General features: G+C 46.8%; 1 protein-coding gene across 1 annotated transcript in view; it reads right to left on the bottom strand.

Moving 5' to 3' along the window:
- Positions 1–2,858: 2,858 nt before the first annotated feature.
- Bri3bp (BRI3 binding protein) overlaps positions 2,859–23,035 on the bottom strand; it is a 30,835-nt gene continuing 10,658 nt past the window's right edge. Inside the window, exons 2-3 of the mRNA XM_008839242.3 lie at positions 11,290–11,392; positions 2,859–8,507 (exon numbers count right to left, since the gene is read on the bottom strand). Of these exons, the coding sequence (XP_008837464.1) occupies positions 8,077–8,507; positions 11,290–11,392 (534 nt within the window). The 3' untranslated portion in view covers positions 2,859–8,076. The remainder of the gene's footprint in view (positions 8,508–11,289; positions 11,393–23,035) is intronic.

The following is a 23,035-nucleotide window of genomic DNA, read 5'->3' on the forward strand; positions in this document are numbered from 1 at the left end:
TAGAGGCCCCAGGTTCGATTTCCAGCACTCACATGGTAGCTAACAACTGTCCATAGTTCCAGGGAATCAGACACTCTCTTTTGACCACGCGAGTACTGCACGACACGGGTGCACTTACATACATGCAGGCAATACACACGTACGCATAAAATAAATTAAAAAAAATTTTTTTTTGCTTAACACAGGATCTCGCCGAGCGTGGGAGCGCACGCCTTTAATCCCAGCATTTGGGAGGCAGAGGCAGGCGGATCTTTGTGAGTTCTAGGCCAGCCTGGTCTACATAGTGAGTTCCAGGACAGCTGGGGCTACAGGGAGATCCTGTCTCAAAAAAATAAAAATAAAGAGGACAGGCGCTCATGTAGCCCAGGCTGGCCGCTAGTTCACTATGTAGCCAAGGATGACCTTGAATTACTGCCTCCACCTCCCACATACTGACATTACAGTGTGTACCACCATGCCAGTTTATGCAGTGCTGGGGATTGAACCCAGGACTTCAATACATGTTAGATAATCGCTCTACACACATAGCTACACAGCTGAAAGAGGTTTATTCTGATGTTTGCCTAAAAGGGGCAGGCCCATGTGAAACGGGGAGAAAGAGGGTCCCCTAGAGGATTCTTAGTCTCATTCATAAAAGAATTTAAGACAGGACCCAAACAAATGCTTTTACAATTTTATTAGAATCTTAAAAATCCTCAGGGCAGGTGAGCTGGCAATCTTGGCAGCTGCCTTGAGAAGGTGAATAGTGGGAAGGAAAGAAAATTATGGAAGCCAAGCAGGTTTAGAGCCTGCATGGAGGTCAGACATGTGGCTGACTGGCAGCCACATGGCTGGGAGACGGAAGCTTTAGAGAAAAAGTGAAGAACTCTAAGATGCTAGGAGCAGCCCAAAGCCTTAGAGAAAGCATGTTAGTAAGAAAGGCATGAAGGAAAAATGACACCTTCCTGAAGAGTTCAGGAAAGCAGACAGATTTATAGAGACCTACATGACTGTGGCTGGTCCAGAAGGTCTGCAGAGATCTATGCTAGTTCCAGGCAGGAAATATTAGCTACCTCATTAATGTAGCAGGTATTTTGCTCATCTATTTAGCATAACTACTAGAAGTGGTCCTATCACCAGGTAATTGACCAGTGAGACTGGAAAAGTAGGTCCTCCAATAGATAGACTAGTGATTTTATAGACTTGGGCAGTTATGGGGCTCTAACTTATGGAGCTCTTTGGTACTTTAACACATGCACTGGGGTACTCAGGGATCCCAGGGAACCCACCGAGCCCATTGCTTTAGATAACGGTCTGGAAAATGGCGCCCAAGCCCCCAGGACAGACATAGCCAGGTCGCACAAGCATGGGGCTGCTTCAGGTGGGGAATGGTGAGGTGACACTGGGACTCTGTAGAATAAGTGACAGCGGGTGGAAGAGGCCTTCCCCACTTTCCCCTCTACATGGAGCTTCGGTGAGCAGAAGCAGGGATCCTTAGGAGGACCCCAGCCAAAACAGGTGCCCTGGCTTCCTCCCCAGTTATCCCAACTGGTCCAAACAGGTGTATTGCCCTGACACAAAATGGATCTGAGGGGCTTGTTCTCTCTTGCTTGTTTAGGGCAAGGATGAAATATGTTCAGTGGGGTCAATCTCCTCCACACAGTGATCTGAAGGCCAGCCAGGGCTACATAGTGAGAATTTTGAGACACTGTCTCAAAAATACCAGAAAAGGGGCTGGAGAGATGGCTCAGCAGTGAAGAGCATTTGTTGCTCTTGCAGGAGATCTAGGTTTTGTTCGCAATACCAACATAGCAATTTGATGCTCTAATTATAGGAGTTGTTGGATGCTCCTTGGCTGCCCTGGTTTCATTGAGCCGAAGGACTGTCAAAGAGCTGGCTGGACGCCCCGAATGCCAGCACCACTACACAGAAGCCTGGGGGACAATTACATAGATGGCAGCTGACTGCCAGTCCCTGAAGGTGCAGTGTTGGCTAGGCCTATTTGGAGCAGTTCACAACAGACTTTTGCTATCAGGAGCCTCAAGGAACTACAGATGACCCTGCAAATATTTCTACCTAGGCCAGAAGGGGCACATTTTCCCTGGTGGTCTAGCAGAGGGACTGGTGCTGAGGCAAGACTGTGATTGATTCAAAACACAAGTTTCAGGGCTGGAGAGATGGCACAGAGGTTAAGAATACCTGCTGCTCTTGCAGAGGACCTGAGTTCAGTTCCCAGCACCACATTAGGTGGCACATAACTGCCTATAACCCTAGCTCCAGGGGTTCCAGTGCTCTCTGCTGGATTGTGGGGGACACTGCACTCAAGTGCACAGACCCATACCCAGACACACACATATACACATAATTAAAAATAGGGTGCTGAATTAAAACACTGGGGCTAGAGAGATGGCTCAGCAGTTAAGAGCACTTGCTCTTGCAGAGGACCCAGATTCGGTTCCCAGCACTCATGTTGGGCAGCTCACAACTGCCTGTAACTCCAGTTCCAGGGGATGCAATGCTTCTAACCACAGGCACTCGAACAGTGTTCACATACTCCCACACTGACACACACATACACATGATTTCTTTAAGATTTTTTTTCCTATGTATATATTTGTGTGCCTGGTACCCCCAGAGTCCAGAAGAGAGCATCAAGATCCCCTGGAGCTAGAGTTACAGGCAACTGTGAGCTGCTTGATGTGGGTGCTATGAACTGAACCTGGGTCCTCTGCAAGACCAAGAGCTCTTAACTGCTGAGCCATCTCTCCAGCTCCACATATACACATAGTTTAAAAAAATAAAGAGATCTCTAATTAGGAAAGTGCCACAAGCTCTTCCCCTAAATGATAACATACATCCAAGAAGTTTGTACAAGAAAATTACAATAAACATTTATTAAGCTGTAATTTTCACAATGTTTTAATTCAGTTCTGAAATCAATCTACAAATGTCTCTAATACCAAAGCCAGTGATTAATAAATGAGGAATGTATTTATCACTTTGCAATAAAATATAAGCCTGATGCATTTTCTATAGAAGACATTTGTGGACTCAGCTTCCCAAGGTTCATGAACTAAAGCGCACGCGCATACATACCCCACTACGTTCACACCAAATGGCTTCCTATTGTATCAAACTAAATACTATATAAAAATTCATAAGTAGATACACAAATATAAACTCAACCAGGAAGATACTATTGATAAAAGGAATGTGATTTCCAGCTAAGAACAGGGAAATAATTACCTCAAGAGGTTTTAATTACATAATCACCGTCACAAGAAATCAATTCAATTACACAATATGTAGAGGTTTATCACACTTGGGGACAAGAAACTGGCACTACACAGTAAAAGCCTGAAATCTGCAGAGACATTGGGGCAGGTCAGTTATGCTACTGTCTACCACAGGTGTCTAGGAGATGGTGTGGATGACAATTTCTTGCATCACCAAGAGAGAAAAATGGATTCTCACAGGTGTCCTTCCTGTCAAGGAATCACCAAAGGAGCAAAAACACAGAAGGAAGTGACAGGCTGAAGCTTGCTGACACAACAGAACACATCACTGGCTGTCCAGTTGTTAAAGGTACTGTATTATATCACACAAAATATCTATAATTCTACGATTCACAGGTGAGGAGCCCAAAGTCCAACTACTCAAATGGCCATAAACAAAAACAATGCAGAATGATCATTAGGACATTTTGAAAAGCAGCTTGCATGTGGGGGGGGGGGCGCAGGTGTGTGTGTGTGTGTGTGTGTGTGTGTGTGTGTGTGTGTAATAGCTCATGTTCAGCCCGGGCTCCACCCCCAGGACCCGAAAATAAAAAAGGCTGGGAGGGGCAGGTGACACCTCAAGAGCCTTGGAAATTCCTGGTAACTAGAGGTGCACAATAAGAACTGCCTTTTAGAAACCGATTAGAAACCCACTGGGGAAGTAGTGAGTGGTCACCCCTTAGGGGTGATGCTATTTATCAAAGGGGACTAGCAAGGAATCCGTGCTGGCCTGAGATCCCAGCACTGAGGAAGCTGAGGCAGAAGGCTCAGGAGTTCAAAGGCAGCCTAGGCTAGAGAGCGGCCCAGTCTCAAAACATAGCAGCAAGGACACAGAAGAGCCACTTCAGGATGCCCACCAGCCTCAAGTTGCAGAAACTGTCTTTAGCTTCTCTACTGACTCTTGGACTTTTGTTTTTGAGATAAGGTCATGCTATGTAGCCTAGGCTAGCCTTGAACTCACCACCCTCCTACCTCAGCCACCAGAGTTCTAGGACTGTAAGTGTGTGTTACCACATCTGGGTTCCTGGACATTTTATTCCCAATCCCTCTGTGAGCATGCTGAGTCACAGGCCCAGGAGAGTGAGCAGAGCTACTCACACCAGCCCTACACAGCAGCCCCATTCATACCAGCCCTGCACAGCAGCCCCGTAGGCTACAAAAACAACCCTCACAAACATAAGCCCCACTTGCAAGGTTCTCATTCAGTACCCAGGAAGGATGTCACCTCCTGGCCACTTCTCTGGTGGTTACAAAGGCCATCCCAAGCCCACATCCCTGCTCATAACCCACGTGGCCTGCTGTGTCTTGTTTCTGAAGACATGTATTATAAACCTTCCAATGGCAGCCACCCCTCAAGGTTGCCCCTCAGTCACAAGGCCAGCTGTGAAGAAGTTCTAAGCTGCACTTTGTTACTGGAAGAGGTAGAGGGCCGAGGCTCACCACAAAAGGACCCAAAGGGCAGGAGATGTCCAAGGAGGTCACTGTAGAAACACTAACCCAAGTTTGGGGTGTGCTCAGTTGGTAGAGTACTCACCCAGCAAGCACCAGGCCCTGGGTTTGGTCCTTAGCACTGCATAAACCAAGCGTGGTGGTGCCTGTTCTAATCTCAGCACTCAGAGGTGGAGACAGAAGGAACAGGAGTCCAAGGTCAACCCCAATTGCATAGCCTGGTTGAGATCAACCCAGGCTATGTGAGATCCCTGTCTTAAAAAAACCAAAACACCACCAAAAATCTCTAACCCCAACACACTCACCTGAGCCCAGCACTTTAGTGATTAACTGATCCTGCCTCACCTTCTGTTCTTGGTAAAGTGAGTATTTCATATGAGAAACACTGGGAAATTAACACTGATTAAGATAGTTAAAACCCTGACCCTATTATTTTACATTTTAAAATTATACATGTATTTATTGTGGGGGGGGTACCATAGCCCATGTTCAGAGGTCAGAGGAAAACCTGTGGGAGTCGGTTCCCTCCTTCCACTATGTGAGTATCAGGGATTGGACTCAGGTTGACAGGCTTGGCAGTAAGTGCCTTTAACCCACTGAGCATCTTACTAGCCCCTGACCCTTAAACATATCAGATCCACAGTAGCTGCCATCAAAATGTTTCTCTACCACAATATTCAATGTATTGCTGCACACAGCCCTGAAGATAAGACATAAGATAAAATACAAAAATACATCTTTCTACATACAAAAGAGAGAATAGAGACAGTAGGGGGAGGCCCATATGCTGCACACTTACATGGACTGGAGATAGGAAAAAACAACAAACCTTAACTACTTGGGGTTAAGAACACATCCAAACAAGGTAAGATTTATGTAAACACCATTTGAAAATTTCAAACCTAACAAGAGACTTCTATTAGAGTTTCATGTAATATCTTACTTTGGTGTGACATCTGGGGGTATGGGTCAGTTGGTAGAGTGCTCTCCTAACATGGCATGAGGCCCTGGCTTCAACCCCAGCATTACACACATTGGGAGTGGTGCCACACGCCTGTCATCCAAGCATTCAGGAGGTGGAAGCGGGACGATCAGGGGAAGTTCAAGGCCAGTCTGGGATACATGAGAGCCCGTCTCAAAAAAAAATTAAGTCAAAAAAGTTAAAATGAAGGCATCTTGTACATGCATATATCAAACTATAAAATTGGTTTCAGAGTCAACACTTGGCCAGACTGGAAAAATAGTGCCTATTTTTACTCTCATTTTCAGTGGAGACTTGTGGTCTTAGTCCACCAGCACCCGGATACATGTGCCTCATCTGTTTACTACAAATTATATTGATAGCTAATCCTGTCTCTGGAGCCTACTGTTTCATGCAGGAGCCAGGGAAGAATGGAGTGTTTTGTTTTGTTTTGTTTGAGGGGAGGGTGTTCTTGTTACGAAGCCCTGGTTAGCCAAGAACTTGCTATGTAGACGAAGCTGGCCTAAAATTCATGATCCCTTTGCCTCTGTCCCCAGGACTGCAGGTGTGAATAACCACACTCAGCCACAGTGGATTGTCTAGACCCTGACCTTGGGTACCTGAGTGGCCACCTCAGTGGCCACCAGCAAAAGGAGCCAGGGTAGGGCTGGGGACTCAGCTTTACACAGAGCTCATCTCCCCCAGCTAACATTTGCAAAGCAATCTTCTGTTGCCAGAAGATATGGCCAGATATGTAGAAAGAGGACAATAACTATGCCCAGCCACTCACACCCTGAGCTAAAGTGGATTCTTTTACAGCATCTGAATGACATATACAGAATATCTCATGCCAGAAGGTATGTGTCTCAAATGCCAAGAGAGAATGCCCCGAGTGTGGGCTCTGGAAGCAAACCAAATACAGGAAGAGTTTGGTTCTCATTCCAGCTGCCTGGAACAGAAGTTTCAGATAATGCCCTCTGAAAGCTCTGCATGTGTGTTCCAGATCAATCAAAACAGCACTTCACAGACGCACCGCACCACAGTAGGCGTCAGCTAGGCTATTCCAGCAGGGTCCCCATCAGAGCTGATGGTGTTCCCACCAACCTGCTGATGGGACTGAATGGCTCCAGGGTACATTGGGAGGACCACAGAGATGGTGATGATCCAGGGAGCCTGCATGGCCACATCCTGCAACAGTCAGCTTCCTTTTCAGAGTCCAGCCTCTGGCCCACACTTTGTCCAGGCTCCCCCTGGCCCAACTCTCTGCCCTCAGAGACCACCTAAAATACCGATGCCCTGGACTGCAGACAAAAAGCACCTAACAGGTCATTGTAAAAGTTTTAGGAAAAACTATCTCCTCAAGGTCACTTATACCTAAGAATATTCTAGAAGCAACAGAATGAAAAATGTTACTAGCCATGAATGGTTTCTTTTTCTTCTGTGGTCCTAAGTCAATTAAAAACAAATTTAAAAAATAAGCAAAAACCATCAGGGTCCAACTTTCCTATACAGGCCTAGCTAGCAAACAGGGGAAGTGGACTCTGCTGGAGTCTGGAATGATCTCTAGGATCCACTCTTAGCGTCAAACCCCGACATTTTGTAGCCCTGTCCTTACACTTCCCTTCTGGAAATGCTGTAGGTTAAAATATATCAAATTACAGAAGGAAAAAAAGTCCAGTGCTTCTACAAGTATTTTCCTCCAGAACCACATATGTCTGGGTTCCATCCCCAGCACCACAAAACCAGAAATGGACATCAAGAAACACAACAGATGGGGGAGGGTGTTCATAGCGGCCCTAGGATCCGAAATAAGAGTTCCATGCCGAAGCCCAACTGCCCACAATGACAAGTGACAATATTCATTAAAGACAGGAACCCTAAGAGATATAAAATAAAGCTCAGTTTGGAAGTACAAAGGTAATGCGCATACACCTCACCCACCAGCCACTCCACTGCAAAAACAAACTTGGGCACTTGAAAACTTCCCTAAAAACGTCATGCTGGCATGTTCCTCCCTTCAGAGTTCTGATAAACTCAACTTAATCTGTCTTTATTTAAAAACCCTACAAAAGATGTATTTAAATGCTTGAAAAAAATCAACTTTATGTTCTATGCACAGATAAATTTCTGAATGTACAGCTAATATGGTTATATCCTTTGTTTAAAAAATATTCTTTCCCCACTAGCAACACTTTCACATTGTTCTACATAAGGGATCTCTTCCTTCTTCTTCAATGGGTCCCAAGGTTGGCGTGAGGCTGAAACAGCAGGCACCCCATTCGTGCTCATTTTATTGGGAGGGTTTGGGGTTCGGTGAGGAAGTTTGGGGTTTGGTAGAGTTGCTGTTTTCCCCTTTATCTGCCTTCTGAGATCGAAAGCTGGTGCCCGGGGACCCAGCCAGGCAGTTGACCTTCACTTGTCCTTGGAGCTGTCCAGGTTCTCCAACACCCTGTTGAGGCGGATGTTGAGCAGTCTCACCTGATTCTCCAGGTGTTCGAGCTTCTCCTCCACACTGGGGCTGACCGGGTTGCTGGGGCTGTTGCGCCAGTAGACACCCATGGGCCCCGTCATGAAGTAGATGGCCACTACGAGGCACAGCGGCAGCACTGCATGCTCTGGCTCACCTTCGTACTTATGGAGGATGTACACACAGGACATGGAAAACAGGGTGACTCTCACCAGCCAGAAGAAGCGACCAAACACCAGGTGCAGGAGGCTGAAGGTAAAACCCAAGGTCAGAGACAAGAACCAGTATGCCAACAGGACAACGCCGACCAGCACCAGGGCCCGGGTTGGGCTGCTAGACACGGAGGCTGGGCTGAAGTACTGCGACAGGTTGGACACTGTGAGACAGAAAGAGGACAGGGCCAGTTATTCCCACAGGGTCCTGCTCTCTGCAAGCAGGTGGAGCAGCTCAGCTCAAGGGCTGCACTCAAAGACCGCTCCACAACCCAAGGAACTAATGCAAGCCTTCCCTGAGCCAACAAACTAGCTGAGGAGGCATAGGCAATCCTTTGGGACTGCTTATGTCATGACTTTAAAATGCCTTTTGTATGTGTTCATATGTGGGTGTGGATATACATCTTGTGTGTGTGAGTATAGGTGTGCATGCACATGTGTGTAGGTGTATAGAGGCCAAAGGACAATCTCAGCTGTGATTCCTCAGATGTCTACCTTGTTTTTTGAGACAAGGTCTCACTCACTGGCCTGGAGCACACCAAGTAGACTAGGTTAGCTAGCCAGTGAGCCCCAGGGATCCACCTGTCTTTGCCTTCCCAGTGTTGGGATTACAATTACATACATCTCGAACTCATGTCCTTTACCAATCTTGTTCTCTCCTCAGCCCTTTTGAGCTGGGTCTGGCAACTCACACCTGTAATCCCAGCACTTGGGAAGCTGAGGCAGGATGATAAAGAGTTCAAGATCATCCTTGTCTACAAAGTGAATCTGACGTCAGCCTGAGCTATGTGAGACGCTGTATCAAAAACAAAACAGCAAAAAAAGAGCAAAACAAAAAATAAAATTAATTTCACCAAGTTCTTTTCACTTTAACATGACTATTAGAAACCTTCTGTGTGACTCAAATCCCATTTCTATTACACTGCTCTGGGCAAAAGAGTCTCCATCTTAACCTTCACCCCAAAAAACAATGAGGAAAGAACTTAGTCAACTGTGCTCAGAAACCTAGAGCCACCTCCGATTATGGCTTCTGGCAAAGCATTCCACACACTCTAGGTTCTGAACATGTGGCACAATTCCCAAAGGCCTTTGGGTACCCTGAAGCCTATCAAATCAAAGGGGAAAACCTACGACACAGAAGCAAGGTCTTTCATCTTCACTCCACACCAGCTGCTTTCAGCTGAATGCAAGCAGGGGCCCAAGGCTCCTCAGTGGTGCTTGACATCCTGTCTCTTTCTTGCTCTGCAGTTTTCGAGTCCAGGCTGCATGTAATTCCTTGTAATCAGGTTTGTCTCTGCAGGCTAGTGAGCCCAGGGATGGAAACCCAAACTTGCATAATCCTGGCACAGGTGACAGCTGGGGTAGCCTCACAGGATTGCACGCAGTTGCACTGTTTGGTGATGTGTTGACTCAGCCTGATCCCAGGGAGAACTGTTAGCAGTCCCCAAAGGCTGCAGGCTGCATAGCATCCTCTCAGAGGGTCACACTGCTCTCCAGGAGTCCTCCGCCTGAGCAGTGAGGCAGCACAACCTGGTCTGAGGCCTTTCAGAGCTTTAATTCATGATTCAAGGCTGGAAGCAGGTTTGGTGGCCAAGGGCTGACAACACTGTCAACATGAAGGCCCTACCTGTTCAGCTTGGGGTCAGAAGATCCAGCTCAAGTCCCTGAAAAGCAGGGACTGAGAGAGATTCTGAAAGGTTCCATGTTAGAGGGTTGAACCCATTTTCAGATTTCACCCTCTTGCAAGTTCAGAGGCCAGAAGTCTAAGATCTAGGTCCCCTTCAGGAAGCTTATGTTTGGTCTTCTGATTCCTCCCTATGCACCTTTTCCCTCTGCAGACTTTGATTCAGTCTTTGGTTGTGAGAAAGCACAGCTGGGAATGCACCTGTATGAGGGCTCTCCAGCACATACTTCCTGCCTCTCTCAGCTTCTCCAAGTGGTCCATGCATGGTCCATGACCTTCATCACTACAGGCTTTGCCTCCACCTATCTTCACCACCTTCTCTGTCTTTAGAGTCAGGTCCAAATTTCCCACTTATTTTTTTCCCACTTCTAACAAAGACAAGAGTCATTAAGTGCAGGGCCCACTCAAATCCAGGATCAAGGAATCCCAGTAACCAGAGCACCACAGAGTTTGCCTGGGGTGTCTGGAGTCACCATGACCCACTTGTACCTTCTTCAACATAGTACCCAAGAAATCACACATTCATGGACCACATGGTCATACAACTATTAAAGGTAAAAATGTTCCTTTCTAACCATGGGACCCCACCCCTCAGCCTTCTCATGTACCCTCCCCTGGAGGCATGGATACCCACTGTGCGAATCACTGTAGGAAAAAAATCAGTATCTAAGCCAGGCATGGTGGCACAAGCCTATTATTCAGCACTCAGAAGGCTGAAGCTAGAGGACCAAGAGTGAGGCCAGCCTGGGCTATACAGTGAGACAGTGTCAAACAAAAACCAAAATCAGCAACTCATTGTAGCCAACCCCCTTGTCCCTTAACGACAAAAGCACTCTGCTCATTAAGAGTTAACAGAGTTCTTTAGACTGTTGATGCGGAGGCTGGAGGAGGGGAGAATCTGGAAGTGGACCCATCAGACAACTGTTGCTGGAATACCAGGACAGGTCGTCTGCCCACCCTCTTTATGTTTCTGCATACATCAAAGAAGGTCTATTACTGGGCTAGTGCCATAGCCTTAGGTGCACTGTGCTGTTTCATCACCAATATGATGGGAGAATTCCTGTGTTTTGTACTGCTTGATCATACATAAACGTTGTGTCAACTTCAAATGCAATAGAGTCTCATGAGGGCAGTGAAAGCATTCTTGAGCTAACATATAAGCTAAGAGCCCCCTATTCTGATTTCAGTTTTTCAGGAATGGACACTGCAGCGGGCATCTACATCCCATAAACAATACCTTGTATGACTGTCTCCATACTTACCATCAAGTCCAAGGACATCCAAGAGTTCCATCCAAACTTTCCATAAAGCTTCCACCAACATATCCACTCCCTGCACAAACCGCTCAGTCAGCTTCATCACAAACTGCAGGAAGGAGAAAACAGTCAATAGGAAATTGGCCAACACACTGATGTCTTCCCAATCAGGTCAAGCAGAAAACTGTGGGCTCAAGAGCTGATATCTCAACAGAAAAATCAGGAGCTGCTGATACCTCATGAGCAGTCTACAGCCAGAAAATGAACATCAGCTTAGCATGAACTGACAGCCAGTTCACTACTATGTAGAATGGAGCAGTGTTACAGAAAAAATTGTTTATATAGCTAAGAGATCAAGCATTCATTTAGGGGCGAGTCGGAAAGTGTGTTTATTTTTTCCCATGCATGTGGTCCCTGAATTAGCAACAAAGGTTTCAAGGTTTTCTGGGTCCAAAACAGAAGCAGAAATGGGGGTTACATGGGCCTTTTTGCATTGTCATTTTATGACTGGCACCTGGGCCCTATGTCTCTTTTCATGATGGGCAATGTCATCTGAGGAAAAATTTCCTCCTGAGTTCACCCAGTTATACTTACAAAGTAGATAAGCCAGGCGTGGACAATGCTGCCTTTTGATCTACAGCTAGGTCAGGCTAATTGGGCTAGGAACAGGTCAAATCGTCACTGTAGTTTACATAAACAGATATCACTGGCAGGTATCTGTTTGATCTACATTTTTCTTAGACTAATTGGACCAGGTGCCTCATTAAATCATTTGGTAAACTTTCCATTTTCTTAGTTTGGCATTGTTATCAGTAGTTAGGCATAGTGAGTGGAAAACATCACAGAGCTTTAAGATATTACAGAGTAATAAAACATCTCAGGGTAGTGAAAACATCAGAGTAATGAAACCATCACTGAGTAGTAAAACATCTCGGGACTGCATTTCAAGATCTCTACCTAGTAAGTAGAACCAGAGGAAACGTCAAATGGCCTAAGCTTGAATACAGTACGATTATGAGAATAGAACTTTTCCTTAGCAGCAGCACACAACGCCTCGTTTATGAAGGGGAGACACATCTCTGAGAAGAGGGACAAGACCCACAAAGTGGCTACACTACACTTGCCATTTCTCCTATGGACTTTCCGCTGTTTCTTGGTAAAGGTGTCTGCTTCCTCTGCCTGGCCTCTCATTTTTTAATTTATCTTTAAATATTTTATTTATATGCATGAGTGTATTGCCTGCATGTTGTAAGTGCACCCATGTCATGCAATAACGGAGATCAATAGAGGGTGCTGAATGCCCTGGAATTGGAGTTATGGGCAGTTGTTAGAAGCCATGTGGGTGCTGGGAATTGAACCCAGGTCCTCTGCAAGAACAGTCAGTGCTCTTAACCTCTGAGCCATCTCTCTAGCCCCTGACCTCTCATTTTTAAAGACTTGCTAACCCCAACTTGCTTTACAGGGAAGCTGGCTCTCCAAGGAAGCAACTCTAAAGTTTGAGACCAGTTATCAAACTTGGGCCTTGAGGGTTCATTAGCTTTCTAGATGATTCCGAAGAGCCTGTGGGCCAGAAAAACAAGAATATGAGACACTGCCTGATTCACCTGTTCTTTGAATATGTGACGCTATGTACATCTTGCATGAGCTCTAAACCAGGGCTAGGATGTAAGGCATTTGGTCATGCTTGCCCAACATGCACAAACCCCTGGGCTCAAACCCCAGCACCATAAAAACTGGGTATGGTGGCACCCCCTGTAATCCCAGCACTGGGGAAGGAAGTGGAAGCAGGAGGATCAGGAGTTCAAGGTCATCGTCAGCTACACTGTTAAGTTCAGGGCCAGCCTAGGACATGTGAAACATTGTCTAAGAAGGAAGGAAAGGGGGGGGGCATGTAGTTCAGTGGTAGACAGATTGCTTGGCATGCATGAGGTCTTGGATTCATCTCTAGTATCCCCTTCAAGTACCTATTACTACAGTTTGAGTTGGGGGGAAGGCTTACAAAATATACAACACATCTCATATGCAAAATGCCAGAAGGGAACACAAAAAGAAAAATGGGGACAGCCTCCTCTCTGGTGGACACAGGGAGAGGGGACCCCAGGGAGCAAAACAGTGTAAATCAGAATCACAGCCAGGAAGACAATCCACAAAAACCCGCTCTGCAGCAGCACCCACCATCACAGTCCTCAGGGCTAGGTCCTGGACCACAGCCTCAGCATGACCACATTGAAAGTGCATCAGGATGCAGATTCCCAGCACCCCGCCCCCAGGCCTCCTGTACTGAGTGATCCAGGTTCCAAGCAGTGAATTGCAGCTGTTCTCAGCCTTCCAGCAGCTCTGACACATACTTAGGGCTAAGGACTATGAACACCCGCGAATGTCCACATAGAGTGCCAGTGTAGACCTGACTAGACTGAGGGACACCTAGAAAATAAGCATTCTTCTGGGTGTCTCTGTGAGGGCGTTTCTAGAGGTGATGGGCACGTGGGTCAGGAAACTGGGTGGAGAAAACACACCATGAACATGATGGCTCTATCCAATCAGCTACTGGCCAGGAGAGAGCCACCCATGGAGCAGCAGAGGAAGAGTGAACTTCGCACAGTAGTGTGTGCGTGTTTGCGCATGCACACACACACACAAACACATTCTCCAGTGTACATGGCCTTTTCTGCTGGGACCATCCAGGGGCTTCCAGGCTTCCACTTCAGACTGTGTCCCCTTGTTGCGAAGCTTCTAACACTGTGGACTAAACAGCTACGGGATCCCAGCTCTCCAGTCTACAGTGTGATGGTTAGCACTGTGACCTAACAGGCTCTAGAATACCTGAAGAGACTAGCCTCTGGTATGCTTGTAAGGGATCACTTAGATTTGGCTAACTGAGGTGGGAAGACCTCAGGCTGAGCCATCATTCACCTGCTTCCTGACTGTGGATGCAACATGACCAGCAGCCTCATGTTCCTGCCACCATGTCTTTCCTGTCTCGATAGGCTGAACCATAAAACTGTGAGTCAAAAGAAACCTTTCCTTCATTAAGTTGATTTTATCAGGTATTTTGCTACTGTAATGTGTAAAGTAACTGATAACAGCTTCTGATCCCTTTACCAATCAGCTGACTGGGGCTTTTGCTCCATAGCGTTAGAAACTGGGTGAGTGAGGAAAGTTCTGCAGGTGCTGCTCTTTGGCAGCTTTTATACCTTCAGTGTTTAATAGCAGCAGGCAGGCGCAGGAACAGGTGGCGCCCCCTAGTGCCACAGCTCTCACACATGCCTCTGATAAAAAGACCCTCAGCTCTCGTCCACCTATGCAAGCCCAGGACGTTGGGATTCCTCAGCCCTGGACAACAGCCAGTATTACAGTGCTCATCCTCTGGGGTGTCTTGTCTAAAGGCGCAGTAGTTCTTGGGGACTCTTCAGTGACCAAGGTCTGCAGTGCCTCTTCTCTGGTTCTTCACATTCCTTCAGCCTCAGCTCTCTGCCCATTTCTTGCCTTCTCTCCACGTCTGGGCTACTCTTCTTCGGACCTTGGCCATTCAAATCCCTCCAACTGTTCGGATGCCTCTTACTAGTACACCAGTGTCAACAGCTGGCACAGTTCAGGAGCAGATCCACCTCCTTCTATAGGCAAAGGGTGTTTGCACTAATCACAGCAGCCCTTCATATGCAAATGAAGGTTTGTGTTTGCACCAATCACAGCTGGTCTGTTTAGCCCCAATCACAGCAGTCCCTCTGCTAGGCCACCAGGGGAAGTGTTTCTCCCTGGCCTGGGAGGAAATGGTTGCAGTCATGTAGAGTTCCCTGAGGCTTGTGATAGCAAAGAACCCAGTGCAGACTGTTTGAAAGAGTCCTGGCAGGGGCTACGCCTGCAGGAGCTGTGATCACTATGTGGTTTCCTCAAAGCACCACAGAATGTTCAGGATGGCTGGTGCTGGCCTAATGGTAGTCAGATTGGTTTAATGACTGACAGACCTTTTGCTCAAGGCAGCCTGGGTAGCCAGGGAGTGTCCAGCAGCTGCCAATTAGGGAGTCATCATCCCCACATCTTTGCTTATCTACAAGAGATTGAGCATCAGAAGGGAAACTTAAGAGAACTGGTCAGGAAGAGATTTTTAGACTGTAATGATGCTTTAACAGTATTTAACACTTGCTCTTGCTCAGTGCCCCAGGGAAAGGGCCCCAATCTGTCTCAGTCACCTGAGCTGATCAGATAAATCCCCCTGTATCATTCTTTTCCTCTGGAGAATCCTGACTTACAAAAACCCAGACATGTGTGACAGAGACACAGGAGGGGAATGCTATTTCACAACCGCAAGAAGAGTGAGTCTTGTTTTGAAATAGGGCACCTTCTTGACCATAGCTACACCATGTTAAAGTTTAGGCTGACTCTAATCTCTGAAATTATCAGGCTCAGGGTATGGGAACACATATCAATTAGACCCTGGTTATCTTGGAAACAGGTCAGAGTGTCCTGGAGCGCACCTGCTATCTGCTGATTTATGGCTTCTGTAGGTTATACTTGGCTTGCTTCTGCAAAATAGTAATTGTTGCTTATTAGAATAGAAATTGTTAAGGGGGCTATCCAACTATAAGCCTGGGAACTTAAACCTTTCATCCCTGGTTATGGTTTCTCTGTATAAAAACTTACCCTAGAGATGGCTCCGGGCTACACACTTGTAGTAGCCCTAGCCAGTAACAACTTTCATTCGGCAAAACTTTGTCTTAGTGGTCTTCTCTGGTGAAGCACCTCACAACAGTTTTCATCAGCAGCAGAGAGAAAGATGAATGAAAGATAAATGACAGGAAAAAAGGGTAAGCATTATACCCATGTATAAAGTTCAAAAACTGGTAGCCAGGTGTGGTGGCGCAAGCCTTTAATCCCAGCACTTGGGAGGCAGAGGCAAGTAGATCACTTTGAGTTCAAGGCCAGCCTGGTCTACATAACAAGTTCCAGGCCAGCTGAGGCTACAGGGAGACCTTGTCTCAAACAGCCAAAAAAAAAAAAGTTCAAAAACTAGTGAAACAGGGTTCCATCCTCAATACAAAAAAAAAAAAAAGGACAGAAGGAAGGACAAAGAAGGAACCAACAAACACAGGCACAGACACATGGTTGGAACTGAGAAGGCCCAACAGAGTAGCATACACAGGGGGTCAAGGGGTCCCCAGGGGCTGCAGAAGCACCTGGAGTTGATATGCTGGCACTGATTTGGTTAGAATTCTTTTCCCTAAAGCCCTTAATAACATGAAACTAAGTATCATGAAGTGTACATCCTTAGTATTCACAAGGTTGTGCTACAACCACCACAATATTATAATTTTAGGACATTTTTCATTGCCTCCAAAGAAACTGGCACCCCCCCATCTCCCCACCCTGCAGACCCTGCGGTTGTCACCCACTCTGCATATTTCACCATTACAACAGTCCAACAGGATAGGACTCTCCACTGCTAGCTTCTTTCACTCTAAATAACATCTGCCATAAAATGGATACACTGGAGCACAACTGTGATCCCAGCACTTGGGGAGTAGAGGCTGGAGGATCAGAAGTTCAAGTTTATCCTTAGCTCTATAGCATTTGAGGCCAGCCTGGGCTACATGAGACCCTATCTCCATAAACATACAGGCCGGGCGTGGTGGTATACACCTTTGATCACAGTACTTGGGAGGCAGAGGCAGGAGGATCCCAGTGAGTTCAAGGCCAGCCTGGTACATAGTGAGTTCCAGGTCAGCTGGGATTACAGGGAGTCCTCAAAAAGTCCATAAAATAAAATTAATTAATTAACAAAATAAAATAAAAAATATACAAATAAACAACATCTGCACCATCCACATCCCAGCACAAGCCTATTGCCCACCTCTTTATTATACAACAGACTCCACTTTCCTGAAACACCATATTCCATCTATCCTTTCAGAATTCTTTAAGCTTGGTACGGTGACACATGCCTGTGAGCCCAGCACTCAGGAGGCTGGGACAGGAAGACCATGAGTACAAAGCAACCCCGGGCTACACAGCAATAGGCTTTGTGAGAAAAGGACAGTAGAGCAATTATGGTGGTGCACATCTGTAATTCCAGCATGTGGGAGGTGGAGGCAGGAAGATCAGGAATTCAAAGGCCAGCCTGGTCTATTATGAAATCCTGTCTCAAAACACCAAAAGAGTGGCTGGAGAGATGGCTCAGCAGTTAAGAGCACTGACTGCTCTTGCAGAGGACTTGAGTTCGATTCCCAGCACCCACATGGTTGCTAATGACCCCCTATAACTTCAGTTCTAGGGTATCCAACACCCTCTTCTGGCTTCCATGGGCACTGCATGACACAGGTGCACTTACACACATGCAGGCAATACATTCATACACAGAAAATAAAAATTAATAAATAAAACATACCAAAATAATAAAAGGGGGGGAGAAGGCTGGAGAGATGGCTCATTGGTGCTTGCTTCTCTTCCAGAGAACCTGAGTCAGTTACCACCACCCACATCAGGCAGCTCATAACTGCCTGTAGTTCCAGGTCCAGGGGATCTGATATCCTTTTCTGGACTCCATAGGCACCTGCACTCACATGTACATACCCCCACACAGACACACATAAGTAAAAATAAACCTAAAAAAAAAAAAAAGGGCCAAGCATAGTGGCCCATACCTTTAATCACAGCACTTAGGAGGCAGAGACAGGTGGACCTCTGAGTTGGAGGCCAACCAGTGCTACATAGTGAGATCCTGTCTCAAAAAAGAAAGAAAAGGAAGGGAGGTAGGATGGGAAGAAGGAAAGTGGAGAAGAAGGAGGGAGGGAAGGAAGGAGGGAAGGAGAGAGGGAGGAAGGGAGAGAAGGGAGGGAAAAAGGGAGGGAGGGAAGGGAGTAAGGGAGGGAGGGAGAGAGAGGAGGGAGGGAGAGAGGGAAGACCAGTGTGCAGAAGCTGGTATTTTATGACTCATACTGGGCCTTCCAGCCTTGGTTTGCCCAGCTGGAAAATGGGACCAGGAGAGGATTCAATGACAGAACCTGAAGAGGCTTAGCACAGCAGAGCACCTGGCCCACAGCAAATGGCTGATGCCCAAGAGCTGCTGTGGTTGTTCAGTCGGACCTGTGAGTGCCAGGGTAGCAAGCAGATGCTCCAGGCCAAGACAGAGGCATGGCCTCAGGACAAACAGAATGCCACACTCCACAGCACCCAAGTCTGTAACAGGTGCTCAAAACTTGCGGCAGGGCTGGGCACCCTGCAAGGCAGGTGAATCTGAGCCAGAGGTTCTTTCTCAGGCTGTTCTCAGGCTGCAAAGTGACCGGACAGGAGAGGATGCATCAGGTCCCAGTCTCTGCCCTTTCAGCCACTCAGCTGCAGAACACTGATCCTTCCAGCATGACTTGCATAGGCTGCTCTATGGCAGCTTGACACCTGTCCCACCTGGAAGGAGATTCAAGTGCTCTATGGGAATGATATGGGCTCAGCTGTGTCCCAAAAGGAGCCCCTAGTCCCCAGCATGGAACTACTTTGGAGACAGAGTTTTTAAAGAGGTGATTTAGCTACAAGACCACTAAGGTGAGCCAAGTCTAATAGGACTGGGGTCTTTATAAGACAGTAGGACAGAGCAGGGCCTGGGGACATAGCCCTGTCCTCTCAGCTATTTGGGAGGCTGAGGCAGGACTGTAAACTCAAGGTCTGCCTGGACTACAAAATGAGTCCAAGGCTACCCAGGGCAGCTTAATGAGACCCTGTCTCAAAATAAAAAGAGCTCAGTGGTAGAGTGCTTACCTAGCCTGCACACAAGGTCCTGGGTTCCATCCCCAGTGTTGCAAAAAATAAGAGCTTATGTCATGGACACACAAAGAATGACCACATGAGTTCAGAGGGAGAAAACAGCCACCTGCAAGCCTAGACTGGGGTTCAGGAGAAGACAAGCCTACCATCCCACCCGACCCTTGACCTCAGACTTCCTGCCCCAGAATTGTGAGACTCTGTATTCCCATGTTCCAACAACCCAGTGGAGGACTGGGCTTCTGGTGAGTGACACTGATGTCCAAGGCCCACTGACAGAACCAAGAGAGACTGGGTAAGAGAGCTGTCTTGCATCAGGACTCCAGACTTGTCAGTTCAGGGGACCTGGGGCAAACAAAGGATAGCAATATGGTATGGTGACCATGTGGGCAGCCAACACAGGGATGGAGTACACTGACCCAGGAGTAGGGGTGTCACCACCAAACAAAACAGATGGAAAGGAAAGCATAGGGAGATGGGAGAGGAGCGAAGATAAAAAGCAGCCAGACATGGGAGAACACACCTGGAATCAAGTGCCCGGGAGGCTGAAACAGAGGATTGCTGCAAGACAGTAAGAGACTATTTCAAAAACAGCACAAAAGGGCTACATGAGACCTTGTCTTAAAAAAAAAAAAAAAAAGCCAGGAGCTGGAGAGATGACTCAGCAGTTAAGAGCACAGGCTGCTCTTGCAGTGGACCCAAGTTCAGTACCCAGCACCCATATCAAGTAGCTTACATCCACCTGTAACTCTAGTTCCAGGAATCCAATGCCCTCTTCTGGGCTCCTCAGGCACTGCACACATTTGGTGTACATACATATACACAGGCAAACACTCATATACATAAAACAAAAATAAATAAATCTCAAGGCCAGCCTGGTCTACATAGTGAGTTCCAGGCCAGCTGGAGCTACAAGGAGATTCTGTCTCAAGAAAAAAAGCAAAAAAGTAAATAAATAAATCTTGGGGCTGGAGAGATGGCTCAGTGGTTGGGAGCACTGGCTGATCTTCCAGAGGACCTGGGTTTGATTCCCGTCCATACCTCCAGTTCCAGGGGCTCCAATGCCCTCTTCTGATATCTACAGGCATTGCATGACACAGGTGCATCTACCTACATGCAGGCAAACACTCATACACATAGGATAAAAATAATAAACAAAATATTTTTTAAAATAAACAAATCTAGGGCTAGAGAGATGGCTCAGTGGTTAAGAACACTGGTTGTTCTTGCAGAAAACTGGGGTTCGAATCCCAGCAACCACATGGCAGCTAACAACTGTCCGTAACTCCAGTCCCAGGGGATCCGACAGCCTCTTCTGACCTCCTCAGGCATTGCACGACATGGGTGCACTTACCTACATGCAAACAAAACATGCACACACATAAAAATTTAAAAATAAATAAACTGAAAAAATAAAATAAACAAATCTTTAAGGAAAAAAAAAAAAAAAGCCAAGCATGGTGGGTAATCCTAGAACTGAGAAGGTGGAGGCAGGAAGATTAGAAGTTCAAGGTCAGTCAAGAGAAGTGGTTCACACCTTTAATGCCAGCACTGGGGAGACAGAAGCAGGCAGATCTCTGTAAGATCTATGTAGCAAGTTCCAGGCCAGTTGAGGCTGCAGGGAACCCTGTCTCAAAAAAAAAAAAAAAAAAGTTCAAGGTCAGAGGTAAGTAAACGCACTTGCTGCTCAAACCTGAGTTGAATCCCCAGAACCCACAAAAAAGGTGGAAGGAGAGCTAACTCCACAAAGTTGTCTTCTGACCACATCAATGCTGTCGTGTATATGTGCACACACACACACACACACACACACCATACACATACACAAAATAATAAACAAAAGAATCTTTTTACAGGACATCCTCAGCCACATCGAAAATTTTGAGGCCAGCCTGGGCTACATGAGATCCTGTCTCAAAAAAAAAAACAAAAACAAAAACAAACAAACAAAAAAAGCTGGGGCTGGAAAGATGGCTTAGTGGTTAAGAGTATTGGCTGCTCTTGCAGGACATAGATTGAGTTCCCAACACCCATATGGCAGCTAACAACCTTCTGTGCCTCCAGTTCCAGGGGATACAACACCCTCTTTTGGCCTCTGCAGGCACTGCATGACACAGGTGCACTTACATACAAGGAAACAAAACACATAAAATACACATAAGTAAATCTAATAAAACAAAATAAAACAGCAAAACCAAGAAAAGGACCTACAAAAGGGATAAAAGAGGCTTTAAGAACAGAGGGAAGGAAACTGGGTGTGGTGGTGCACGCCTGTAGTCCCAGCACTTGGGAGGCAGAGGCAGGGGGATCTCTGTGAGTTCGAGGCCAGCCTGGTCTACATAGTGAGTTCCAGGACAGCTGGGGGTACAGGGAGGCCCCGTCTCCACAAAACCAAAAAAAAAAAAAAGATTGCTGAGTAGGGCAGGGCGTGGTGGCGCACACCTTTAATCCCAGCACTTGGGAGGCAGAGGCAGGGGGATCTCTGTGAGTTCGAGGCCAGCCTGGTCTACATAGTGAGTTCCAGGACAGCTGGGGGTACAGGGAGGCCCCGTCTCCACAAAACCAAAAAAAAAAAAAAGATTGCTGAGTAGGGCAGGGCGTGGTGGCGCACACCTTTAATCCCAGCACTTGGGAGGCAGAGGCAGGTGGACCTCTGTGAGTTCAAGGCCATCCTGGGAAACATGAGGCTCTGTCTCAAACAACAGTAACACCACACACACAGACACACATACATACACACACACACACACATACAGAAGTCAATAAAGATTGCTGAGTAGGGCAGGGCGTGGTGGCGCACACCTTTAATCCCAGCACTTGGGAGGCAGAGGCAGGTGGATCTCTGTGAGTTCGAGGCCAGCCTGGTCTACATAGTGAGTTCCAGGACAGCTGGGGCTACAGGGAGACCCTGTTTCAAAAAAACCAAAAAAAAAAAAAAAGATTGCTGAGTAGGTAAAAGCTCTTACCACCAAACAGATGACCTGATTTGGGCTCCTAGGACCCACACAGTAAAGGAGAAACCTGAATCCTAAAAGCTGTCCTCTGACCTATACACACACACACTGTGGCACACGCCCACACACATATACACAATAAATAAAGGGAGAAAATTTGAAAGCAGAAGCATCATGTTGCTGGTGGTGTCATGAGTGCCCATGCCTCATTTGTCAGCTCACACACAGTACAGTCTGTGGAGGCGTCCCCTCAACAAACCTCAATAAAGCTGCTGAAATATCGGTGTGAGAAAAAAATGGAAAAGTGCCAATTATTTTGCTCAAAATACTTTACTGCAAATAGAACAAATGAAATCCTCAGTAAAAACAAAAGGCCAACTTCTCAACAGAATGCCAAAGGACACAAAGGTAGGGCCCAGAACAGAGGAACCCAGTGGACTCTTGAATTTGCAGGAGACAGACATCTGTCCAGGTCAAAACGTTGCAAGGCACAAGTCATGGGAGATCTAGGGTGGAGCCTCAAACACCTGCAGGACAACTTAGTCACATCACCTGACACTGAAAATGTGCAGGAGGGCTAGGGAGAAGACTCAGCAGGTAGAAGTGCTTGCAGCACAAGCCTGAGGGACTTGAGTTGAATCCCTGAACCCACATAAAAAGCCAGATGTGGTGGTGTGCATCTCCTATGAAGAAATAGCAGGTAGGGACAGAACTGCAAGAAGCCGAATCCTAAGATATCCTCTGACTTCCAAGCACATGCCACCGCAGGAACACACACACACACACACACACACGCACACACACACAAATAAATGAATACTTTAAAAAAATGTTCAAGAAGCCAAAATTGCACACGAAGTACAGAGGTAAAACTAATGGCTGGAGCTAGAGACCAGGAGAGTGGTGATGTTGGGGGAGCTGAAGAAGTGTCTAGGGGCTAGAAGAACCCATCTCTAGACCTACAGCCCACCACATGCATGTTTGGTGCAGGATACTTCTCTGTGCTGTTAATGGATACATGCACAAGTGCACAAATGGTATCTCAGTTA

Source organism: Nannospalax galili, unplaced genomic scaffold (assembly GCF_000622305.1).
Source record: "Nannospalax galili isolate Female #2095 unplaced genomic scaffold, S.galili_v1.0 scaffold218, whole genome shotgun sequence".
Lineage (NCBI taxonomy): Eukaryota > Metazoa > Chordata > Mammalia > Rodentia > Spalacidae > Nannospalax > Nannospalax galili.